Source organism: Lemur catta, chromosome 6 (genome assembly GCF_020740605.2).
Source record: "Lemur catta isolate mLemCat1 chromosome 6, mLemCat1.pri, whole genome shotgun sequence".
In the NCBI taxonomy this organism is placed as follows: Eukaryota; Metazoa; Chordata; class Mammalia; order Primates; family Lemuridae; genus Lemur; species Lemur catta.
Genome location: NC_059133.1, coordinates 13,459,409 through 13,471,363, shown reverse-complemented (window position 1 = coordinate 13,471,363; position 11,955 = coordinate 13,459,409). Strand labels below are relative to the sequence as shown.

The 11,955-nt window shown below is 41.3% G+C and overlaps 1 protein-coding gene across 1 annotated transcript in view; it reads right to left on the bottom strand.

Annotated features, from left to right (window-relative positions):
• Window positions 1-6: 6 nt before the first annotated feature.
• BPIFC (BPI fold containing family C) overlaps window positions 7-11,955 on the bottom strand; it is a 39,010-nt gene continuing 27,061 nt past the window's right edge. The window contains exons 13-16 of the mRNA XM_045553016.1: window positions 4,924-4,966; window positions 2,331-2,394; window positions 1,489-1,565; window positions 7-671 (exon numbers count right to left, since the gene is read on the bottom strand). Coding sequence (XP_045408972.1) covers window positions 549-671; window positions 1,489-1,565; window positions 2,331-2,394; window positions 4,924-4,966 — 307 coding nt within the window. The 3' untranslated portion in view covers window positions 7-548. The remainder of the gene's footprint in view (window positions 672-1,488; window positions 1,566-2,330; window positions 2,395-4,923; window positions 4,967-11,955) is intronic.

Below are 11,955 nucleotides of genomic sequence, written 5' to 3'. Positions count from 1 at the left end.
ACAATATTGACATTGATAAAACACAATTTTAATGAAACACAGGGAGCAGTAACAGTGAATATAAAACATAACATCCATTTTATCTGAAGGCTCTGGGGTGGGGGCGGGAAACAAAAAACAAAAAAAACATAATATCTAATATGCAGGTAAGGGAAAAGCCCTAGAGAACTGGAGGGATCTGCACCAATACAAATACAAACACAATCAATATAAATATGGACTTAAGAGTTTAGTTTCTTACCTACCTGGTCAGAAGTATATGCCTAGCTCTTGCCCCAGAATCTTTTTTTGTCCCAAACAAACAAACAAACAAACAAACATAAACACAGGCACACACGGCATGCATACACTCACATTCAAACACTCTATCCAGTCCATTAACACAGCCTGCCACGTTCTAAGTCCCTGAAGGCTTGAGAAGGAAAACTTTCTGCCTAAGCAATTCACAAGGGCTTTAAAATTCCAGTGTGCGCTGTCTTCCCTCTCTGGGTTCACAGTAGCTGTGGGATTAAGGGCCATGTATTGCTGGGGTAGAGTGCGAATGGAAATCAAGGGGCTGGCTTCCCCCTCCACTGTCTGCTTATCAGGTTCAGACCTTCCCAACCATGGAAGCTTGGCTGCCGCTTTGAGGATGTTTCATACTTCAGGTCGGTGGAAATCAAAAGGAAGCCCTGGAAAGGATGCAACAATGAAGATAACGTCAAACTCCGGGCACATCTGGGTTTGCCTGAGGGGTGACGGATGGTTTCTTTTCCAGGTTCTGCTGCATCAGGCCTTCCCCTACCCCTGCCCTCTTTGTGAATGCCTCAGACAAAGGAACAGCCCATTTTGGAGTACTGTCACCTGATGTGACTTAAGAAGCTGTAGAAGGGGTAGGAGGAGAGGCAGGGAGATAAGAGGGGGTGTAGGGTAGTGTACAGGATTGGAGAATTCCTTCAGAAACTTATTTCTATCTCCTCAATTAAAAAAAAAATGCCGAGAAGAAAGAAAAAAAGGTATTGTGAAGTTAGTTTATAATGATTAACCAGGAAACAGCTCTCAACAGATCCCTGAACCCAGAGGAGGGTCTTTGGTTTAGGGGAAAGTACACTGACTGGGAGAATCAGAAGGGCCAGTCTTGACCCAGCCACACTCTTTTCCAGACATCTGAGCCACTACTCCTCTCCGAGTTCTACTTTCCTCACCTATAAACGGGACTAATAATCCCAGCCTTACAGGTTGTCTTGTGGAGTAAGCAAAACAAGGCATGCTAAAGAGCTTCTTCCTGTACTGTGGAGTGAATAAATTTGGCTGCTAAGTGAAATTGGTCTTGGTCTGATTTTTAAACCGAAGTTTTTCACTGTTATTTGTGATTTAAGAGCTAAACATTTTGTTCATAAAATTCCTTAGTCTGGAAAAAATAAAGCAGACAAAATAAAAAATAAAGCAGGACGAGGCTTATTCTACTATAAAAAACAGGGTCAGTTAAGAGGCAATTTGCATTCTTACCTCAAGAACTTCAATATCTGAATTGACAAATGAGATTTTGTGTGGGTTAGGCAGAGGAAATCCTTGCTGCAATTTTGCTGAAATAGAGAACAAGATGTAAAATAATTGGGCACAAGCACAGAGGTTTTAGCAAACTTTTTAGTAAGAGACTGACAAGCAGCTTTTTAATAATTTATCTTTTCATCCCTCCTGGCTCCATATTTCCATTCTTTCTGATCTGTCCCTAGCATCTCCTGGAAGAATTGTTAATTAATCCATGTTTAATAAAAATGCACCTGCTATTAAGTGCATTTGGAAAGCAGAAAAATGCTGTCCGTTTTCAACTTGCTCAATTTATTTTGAAAATAACTAATTAGTAGGTCTTGAGAACATTTCAGTGTCTAATATTAAAAGTATTTTAATTGAGCCAAACTCCAGATGCTGAAGTTTGTGAACAATCGAGGTGCAAGGAGAAGGCCCAGGACTGTCATTCATTAAAACTGTGTCTATCTAGTTAATGGTCCTTGCATAAGAACCACAAAGATACTCTTTAGAGAAAATAATCTCATTTCTAGTTGACTTGAAGGAGACTCTTTATTGCCTCAAAAGAGTGCTTTCAATCCCCTTAACTCAACCAGAGTTAGCCATTCTTGCTGAGTTTGCAAATAGAGTTGCCAACAAGGCTTAGGCCTAGAATAACTCATTTTGCAACCATATCATTGATGGTACAAATTTTCTAAATTCTGGCTCTGGCCTGGATTCATAATAACACTCTAGAAGCATAGGTTTCAGGGTGGAAAGCCCCAGAAAACCCCCAATGTTTAGCCAAATCAGAGTCACAGCGTTCCCCAAGGATTCCTTACCGTTGGCCAGAGGGAGGACTCCAAAGTGAAGAATGGAGGACAGAATATTTTCAAATCTCAAGACCTAAAATAAAAGAGGAAATACAATCAGTTGACAAATGAGGGCACTTTGAAAGTACCACGTTTGGTCTGGACGTGCACTTTTCCACACCTTATCTGGATAGCAAGCGATACCTAGAATATCCCCTAGGGATATAGTAGCTTTGTAGGAAACCGTATCACAAGGTTTCCTAAATTTTCCCCCTTGAGGATGGATTTCTGCTCCCCTTTGCATTGGATCTTGGTGATGGCAAATGCAGGGGGACCACATGGTGGCAGCACATGTGGCAGCTCAGATATATACCAAAACAATCAAGAACAACTGATACATTTCCCAATTAGCAGTCTTCCTTTAGTTATTGGGAACCTCAGCTACAGGAGTTCCCTTGCATCACTTACGCTCTGATACTAATGGCATCACCAGAACACCCAATTTATCTTTAATAAACTATGATAGTTCTATAACCTAAGCAAAGTGTCTGTTCCTGGGAAGATTCAGGTATTAAAAACAAATGAACCAAGATGAACATCAATTCATTCAGTGAATACTTGTTGAGCATCTTATATGCTTAACAATAATAAGAACCTTTTTGCAGCTTAGCAAGGGTTGCTCTGAAGTCAGACTTGCCAGGTTTACCTCTTGTTTTACCATTTACTAACCATGTGATGTTGGGGAAGTTACTTAACCTTTCTGTGCCTCAATTTCCTCAACTGTAAAATGAAGATAATAGTACTAATCTCATAGGGTTGTTGTCAGGATTAAATAAGTTTGTATTACATGAAATGCTTGGTATATACTATTGTCATTTTTTCCAAGAAATGCCATGGTTAGCACATTCTGTTGTGGAAACTAAGCAGTTTACCTGGGTCTTCCTGGAAGCGTTGGATTCATTTTGATTCTTCTTCTCTGGACTCAGGAAATACTATGTATGAGGAAGTCAGCTTTGCATTCTTATTGACAAAAGTCTGTCACTTACCAAATGGCTATGTCATAGGGTTGCTAACCCACAGTGCACGGGACAATACTGATATTTTAGAACTCAATTGTGAAATGTATGACTTATTTTCAGCTTATTGGCACTACTGCTCCTGGCTCCTAATCTTCCCAACCTGAAAATCAGGACGCTCCTCTAAAATTAAATAAACAAACATACATATATACATCTATTTGGCCTCCTGGCCAAATTCTCTGACTTCTTGGCTATTTTCTCAAGATATATCACTACCTTATAGCTATTTCTGTTGAACATGATAATATTTTCAGTATTTATAATGTCCCTGGCACTTCCTTGTGAGAAAGTAAGTGACTTGTCCAAGGCCACACAGCCAATAAGTGGGAGTTCATTCACTCTTGCAGTTTGGCCTCAGAGTTTATGTATGAAACTATTATGCTATACTGCCCCTTGACACAGATGTGGCAATGATGGAAATAATTATTATAAATATAAAAACAATGGCCATCATCTATTTAATACCTACCATGTAGTCAATGTGCTAAGTGTATTTCATACATAATCTCATCAAATCCTCTCATCAACCAAGGTTGTAATCCCCAGCTCCATACCAACTCAGCACTGCCTATTCTGACTTATTTTTCTATGTAGTATTTTTCAGTACGTACAATATGTTCGTTGTTTGCTGCCCTCAGCCTGTCACACACAGCTCTACCCATTAAGTGCTTATAGCATCCCTCTTCTCACCCCAGGTCATGACAATGAAAAATGTCTTCAGACATTGCCAAATGTCCCTGGGTGGCAAAACTGACCCTAGTTCAGAACCAATGTTCTAGAATGTAAGTACCTTGAGGGTAGGGACTTTATCTATTTTGTCTAGAACAGTGCCAGGCTCAATAAGTATATGTAAACAAATGAATACCGTTAATACTAATATTTAACATTTAAGTAGGGCTGCTCATGAACTAGGCACTCTTCTGCCCAGGCATTCTGACACCAATACCCATGCACTTAGCTTCTCTATGATAGTGTCATCCATAAAAGGATAAAGTAGTGATTTGGCTGCTTTTCCTGAAGACCCGGGGGAAGGGGGTTTCCAAGTTGCATGTTGGGGTGTTCTCTTCCAATCAGGAATTCACTAGGCTAGACCTCCACCCCTCAACAAAGCTACCTACACAGCCAGTCTTGACCTAATTTTAGGAGATGAGTAGAAAGCATTCAATCAGAAAACCTAATCATGATCTAATAATTTACACATGGCCTCTTCCTCTGGGATTCTGGACTATAAATTTAACTCCAGAGGATTATTTTATTGTGAAAATGAAATCTCCCAAGAATGCTTATTTTTCTAGCATTATACAAAGTCTTAACAGTCCTCTGAGTATTTTAAAAAAGTTTTTCTGCATAAATTAAATTGGAGAGTTCTCTTGTTTAATAGTTGATGGGTTCAATCTATGTGTAATAAAGAAGTTCAAAGTTAAAACCTACAGTCAAGGAAAAATCAGGAACTCAGAGGCATAAAAAACAATCAACCTGCTACCATATACAGCAGGAGAATTATCATTCTTCCATTGCTAGGGAACCTGAGAGCTGATTCCTACCTCAATATTGCTGTGATTGGGCTCTGGCAAAGAGAGGCGGAATCTAAAAGAAAAGAGGAAAACGTTAAAAGAGGGTAGATTTAAAAACAACAACTTTAGTAGAAAGAAACAAAAAGGAAAGGGGATTTTTTTGTTGTCCAAAAAGTCACTATTTAAAAAAACACAAACCTGGGAGGACACAGAGTTCCATTACATCTTCTACCCCTATATTTTGTTGTTTAAGAAGCAGAGCAGGAACAGCAGGAGTCCTGAGTTTGTAACCAGGTGGGTTCCCCAAGTGCATTTGCTATATGGGACTTAGTGTTGGCAACTTGGAATGCAGAATAATCCTAAGAAGCAGTTCCTAGGTCTTCTGGCTCTGAATTTAATCCTATAACTTTCCTGGCCCCTTATAATGCCAGTCTACTTGACTCTAAATCCTATGCTCAGTCTAGGTTGCACCCCTTAGAAGGCCATGCCAGTTTTTTAGTTGTTTAGTCATAGCACATTAGCTAAGAGACCTAGCTGATTTGAAAGGAAATACAGTATAATTTTTAGCAGAATGCCTGAGTTTGGACCTCATTTCTGCCTCTTACTAACTGTAGATTTACCTCATTTCTCTGGATCTTAATTTTCTCTACTATAAAATATGGGTAAGCATACGTGGGATGACTATATTTAACAATAATGTATTATGTAGTTTCAAATAGCTAGAGGGAGAATATTGAATGTTCCCAACACAAAGAAGTGATAAATGTTTGAGATAATGGATATACTGATTGCTCTGATCTGATCACTACACATTATATTCTTTGAAGCATCGCTATTTACCCCATGAATATGTACAATTATTATATGTTGATTAAAAATAAAATTAAAAGAGAATAATACCTGCCTTATAGGGCTGTAGTAAAAATTGAATGAAGGCCGGGCGCGGTGGCTCACGCCTGTAATCCTAGCTCTGGGAGGCCGAGGCGGGTGGATCGCTCGAGGTCAGGAGTTCGAGACCAGCCTGAGCAAGAGTGAGACCTCGTCTCTACTAAAAATAGAAAGAAATTATCTGGCCAACTAAAAATATATATACAAAAAAATTAGCCGGGCATGGTGGCTCATGCCTGTAGTCCCAGCTACTCGGGAGGCTGAGGCAGTAGGATCGCTTAAGCCCAGGAGTCTGAGGTTGCTGTGAGCTAGGCTGATGCCACGGCACTCACTCTAGCCCGGGCAACAAAGTGACACTCTGTCTCAAAAAAAAAAAAAAAAAAAAAAAAAAAAAATTGAATGAGGTCATGCACATAAAATTCTTATGTGCCTAACATAGCCTATCACTCTATAAATGAGAGCCATTTTTATAATGAGGAGAAATGCTAACAGGTCGGAAAGCACATAAAGTCCTTGATATTCTTTGTCAAATACCAACAGAGCACTTGCTGCAGGTCCAAGTGGCAGGGAGTCCTCCCACCCCCAACCTGGTAAGGGTGGGTGACAGCATGTCCTGATGCTTGATATTCTGGGGATTTTCATGAGAAAGCTGAAGGCCAACATTGTCTCTTTCCCAATTTTGCCAAAGACTGCTCCATAGGGTCCTCCCAATATAGACACTTGATTTTCTGTGCAATCGTATTAGTAACATGAAGAAATAGTAATTGATAGGGGGAAATCTTTCAATTTGCAGATGTGGAAACTGAGATCCGGGGGAGGGGGGGAATATTAATGGCAGATTTGGGACAGGGACTCAGATATCCTGATGCCCATCTTAGAGCTCCCTTCAGTTAAAGGATGCTGCCTTGTTGAGCTTTCCACACCTCACTTCTGCACCAGCCTTCTAATGACTCTTCCTGTCTCCAGTCTTGATCTTCTCCAACCCACCTTCCACACCACCCCTAGAATGAGCTATATTACAGACAGGTCTGATGAAGGTGCTCTCCTGATCAAAATTCTTTAATGGCTTGTGATAAAGTCCAAGTCACTTGAATGGCACATGAGATTTCCCATACCCTGGCCCCCAGTTGCCTCTCTGCCCTCACCTCTTTGTTCTCTACCTTGAATTTTATTCTCAGTAACTCTGAACTGCTTGGTGCTATGCTGTTTTATTCATCAGGTGCTATAGACCTAAGGTTAAAAAAATGTATTGGCTTCAACATACATACCAAAAAAATCCTGAAAAATTAAAATCAGTAATGTCTATAAAAAATAACCCCATGGCCACAAGTCACTACAACTCAGTCCCATTCATAGTTAGATATATTTAATGTGGACTGAATTTGAATATATGCAATATATTTTGGGCTAGAGTCTCCAAACATTAGTGTGGCAAAAGTCAAAGGAGATCTTAAAACAATTGTGAGGCATTTCCTTGCACATTCCATGATACTTCTGGCCTCGATGTCTTTGCTCATTCTGTTCCCTCTTTATAGACTTGCCCTTTCCCTTTATCTTTGACTGGTTAACTCCTTTTAGGGCTGGGCGCAGTGGCTCATACCTGTAATCCTAGCACTCTGGGAGGCTGAGGTGGGAGGATCTCTTGAGCTCAGGAGTTTGAGCCCAGCCTCAGTAAGAGTGAGACCCCGTCTCTACTAAAAATAGAAAAAAAATTTATCCAGGCATGGTGGTGCGTGTCTGTATTCCCAGCTACTTGGGAGGCTGAGGCAGGAGGATAGCTTGAGTCCAGGAGTTTGAGGTTGCTGGATCTAGGCTGACGCCACAGCACTCTATCCTGGGAGACAGAGTGAGACTCTGTCTCAGAAAAGGAAAAAGAAATTAACCCCTTTTAGCTGCTTAAGATTTAACTCAGGTGTTACCTCTTCTAAGAATCTTTTATTACTATGTTTAAAGAACAGATATTCATAGAAGAGGTAAGTTTTCATGTTATTAGCTGATACCATGTTAGTATGAACTAGGTTTTGAGATTCCTTCAAAGTGACAATTAAAAATCAAAACCATAAGGACAGTTATGTCTGGCAAGGATCAGAGATGACATCACAGAGTGGCACTGAGGCTCAAACAGATTGCCATAAAAAGTGAGGACCAGAATCCGTAGGGCATCTTTGAAGGCAATGCAGATGAAATGAGAGGGAGATGCCTCCTCGTGGCCACACTGCCTCTTATGATGGGCAAAGCTATTCCAGTGTAGAAATTCAGCCCGTGTAATGGTGGGACACACCTGTGAATTTCCTTTCTTCTGTTTCATCACAAGCCCAAGTCATGTCAGGCCACCTCTAGACCGCCTGATATGGGTAAGCATGTCTGGGGTTTCCCGCGAGCCAGGCTGTCCTTTCATCCTATGGACATCTTAATTCTGGTTCTCTAGGCACACTTCCCAGGTTGGTTTTACTTATGGACACTTTTCACTAACTGCAGAGGAACAGGTGGAGCAAAAACCAAACTCTCCTCGCCCCTGGCTCTGAAAAACAGATAAGCTCAACTGAGGCACTAGGTGGCGCCCGACTTCAGTCCTTTGCCCTTTCAGCCTCCACCAGGTCCCTAACGTGTTATTCAGAGCCCTGCTACTGGGAACTGGTTCTTACGGTGAACCATGGAGTCCTTAGGGAGGAAGGGAGCACAAACAGCCTTACTTTGCAGACATAAAAGCAGAGCCCATTTTATACCACAGCCCATACATATGCACAATTATTATATGTCAGTTAAAGACAAAATAAAACTTTAAAAAAAGTTTTGAAGGTTTACTACCTTGATTGAAAACTACAGTGCAAACTCTTAAGCATGGCAAAGGCCATTCATAATCTGGTCAACATAACAAACATGACATAATGAAGGTCAAATGTCAAGGTTAAGTTTCAAGATCTCTTTGTCCCTTGATTCTGAACTCCTTGAGGGTAGAGAGCCGGTCTTAATTATCTTTGTATTCCCAGGATTGAGCACAGAGCTTGGCACCTTCAGGCACCTAGTTTTCTTTTATTCATTGGTTGATTCATCCAGCAGATATTTATTGAACACTTAATATGTGTCAGTACCGGGGCAGGTGCTGAAGATACCATTGTGAGCAAAACCAGACACAGCCACTGTTCTCATGTAGCTAACAGCCTAATGGGGAGGAAGTCCTTAATCGAATAACTTCACTAATTAAGGCTTAAGTACAAAATGAGATAAGTGCTCTGAAGGAAAGAAAGAAGTTCATTGATTCAAGTGACAAAGGAACTTGACCTCACTAGGTGGATGTGGGAAGGTTTCCAAGGGAGGAATCCTTGGGCTGAAATAGGAAGGATGAGTAGGATTCAAAAGGCAAATGGGGAAAGAAGGGGGCAGGGGTCCAGGCAGGGGTTGCAAAGAGCCCGTGGAGGGAACAGAGAGCTCGGGAGAGCGTAGCAAGACGATATTGGAGAAGCAGACGGGATTGACCAGGCTTGGTGTTTCCAGCCTTGTTAGAATTTTGATCTTTATCCTCAAAGCAAGGGATCCATTGAAGGTTTAAAGGAGATAATGTCTGTGTTTTGTAAAGATCACACTGGCTGCAGTATGGAGAAAAAAACTGGCAGGCTACGAGATTTCCCAGGTGTTCATTCTGTGCTCAGTAATGTGCTGGGCAATGTGAAGAATTTAATTTACAATCTATAATTACAAGGGATGGAGAGAAGCAGTATGTAGGAAACAATTAGAGAACAATACAAAGCGATGTGTATTTAGGTGCTGCTTTGTGGGTTTAGGAGCCACACAGACTTGCTGCAGGAATTCTGAAAAGGCATGAAGAGATAAAGAAACCAGTGTGGGCTATAGTTTGCGTGTGTGTGTGTGTGTGTGTGTATGATATGGGGAATGTGTGTGGAGGGGATAAGTTGCCCTTAGACAGAAGCAGTCTGTACACATCTCTAGCATGCCCCTTAGCACCCAGTATTGTAATTGCCTGTTAATGTAGTGTTTCTCTTACCAGTCCGTGGCCTGGAAGGTAGGAACCATTATCCTTCTCTCTACTCTCTGTGTTAAGAACAGTGAAGAGCATATAATAGGTGTTCAATAAATCTAATTGAATGAATTCATGAATAGATGAGCAGATAAAGAACATGGTGGGGGATGGAATGTTTGTTGGAATTAGGGTCTCTTTGAGGGTGAGCCAGTCCAAAGCAGAATGACCATTTTAGGGAGCTGAGGGAGATGAGATTGGCTGGCTTGAGAGGTAGGTCCAGTAAAGGAAGAACTCGAAAATTCCAGGCTGTGCATTTAATCCAACAATGAGAAATTTTGAGTGAAGGAATGTGTTGAACCTATTCCACTATTGAAGGATCCTCTTGTTGAGTAAGAGTTTCCCAATGTTTTAACCTCGTTGTCTTCTGCAGCCTAGAAATTCTGGTAGAAGGTTCTATTCAGGGTTTCCTCCTCCCATGAAGCCATCCCACTGTGGCATTCCTCTGCCTCGGCTTCAACAGCAGCTCAGAGGAAGGGTGGTGTTGTGGGTCAGCCCAGGTGACAAGGGTGAGCTCCACTGACTTGTTCAGAGCGTCATTCCAATAGAAGCCTGGACCTGTTTTCTTTTCTCGGTTTCTTTCCAGATGGCTCACACTGGGAAATGTTTATCTTCCCAAGCTGCAAGGAGTGGAGTTAGGTAGTGATTCCATCTGCTTGTAGTCAGCTATATTTGCATTCTCTGACTATGTTGCTTGGGAGGGGTTGTAGGGTGTGTGTGTGTATGAGCATGTGTGTGTGTGTATGTGTTGATGGTAGTGGGGTGGGGTGCAGTTTGGGAGCATCTAAAGCCTCAATCAAAGCAATGCCAAAAAAATGTTCCGAAGTTCTAAATGATTCAATAGTAAGGCACATTTGATTGCCTTGAGCTTTGCATATGACTAGGAAAAGAGGGTTAGAATTATTAATAAGTCATTTGGATAAAGATCAAAAAAGGGAAAGTGTCATTTAACTTGGCCTCTGAACTGATCTAAAGAATGTCTACTATCTGGTCTAACCTGTACTGAGGTTGCCTCCAAATAGAACCGCATTTGCCACAAAAATCTCAGTTGTAGATGGAGCTGTAAGAATCTAGTTTATGGCCGGGCGCGGTGGCTCACGCCTGTAATCCTAGCTCTGGGAGGCCGAGGCGGGTGGATCGCTCGAGGTCAGGAGTTCGAGACCAGCCTGAGCAACAGTGAGACCCCGTCTCTACTAAAAATAGAAAGAAATTATCTGGCCAACTAAAAATATATATACAAAAAAAAAAAAAATTAGCCGGGCATGGTGGCTCATGCCTGTAGTCCTAGCTACTCGGGAGGCTGAGGCAGTAGGATCGCTTAAGCCCAGGAGTCTGAGGTTGCTGTGAGCTAGGCTGACGCCACGGCACTCACTCTAGCCCGGGCAACAAAGTGAGACTCTGTCTCAAAAAAAAAAAAAAAGAATCTAGTTTATGACTTTGTGGCCAACTCCACAGCTTTTAAAACCATCCTGACATGTCAAGTCTCTTGGGATCAATTTCTCCCTCTTATTTGCTCAAACTTTGATTCTAGAATGGGGAAAGAGAATGAACTACTACTACTAGTAACAAATATTTCTTGAGCAATGATTATGTGCTGGATGTTGTACAAAATGATTTACATATGTTATCTCATCTACCCATACAATAACCCTGTGGTCAGAGGTTCTCTGTTTTACAGATGAGGAAACTGATATTTAAAAAGGTTAAGTAACTTGTTGAAGGTCACACAGCTAGCAAGGGACTGATGTAGAATTCAAATCCAAATATGCCTGACTCTAGAGATTGTGCTCTTAACTAAACATACCCAAAGAGGTCAAGTTTATTATTAATACTTCTAGCTTTTGCTTTCTTTATCCTTTCTTCCACTCAATTCCTTGACGAAATGAAAAAAGAGTTGGTGTATTTTTCCCATTTTAGGACACCCAGTTCCAATGTCTACTCTTTCTTCTATCAATACTTAATATTGAAAAAGGGCACGCTACCTGTTTCAGTTTAGTGTGGCTCCAAGTTCATGGCTTCCCTCTTCCAGGCAAGAGTATTTATTCCCTAAGTCTTAGCTTTCCACCACATCAAAGGCAGTATAATGCAGTAAGACCCATGGCTTTGAAAACAGACCCACCCAGGTTCAAGTTCTGCTC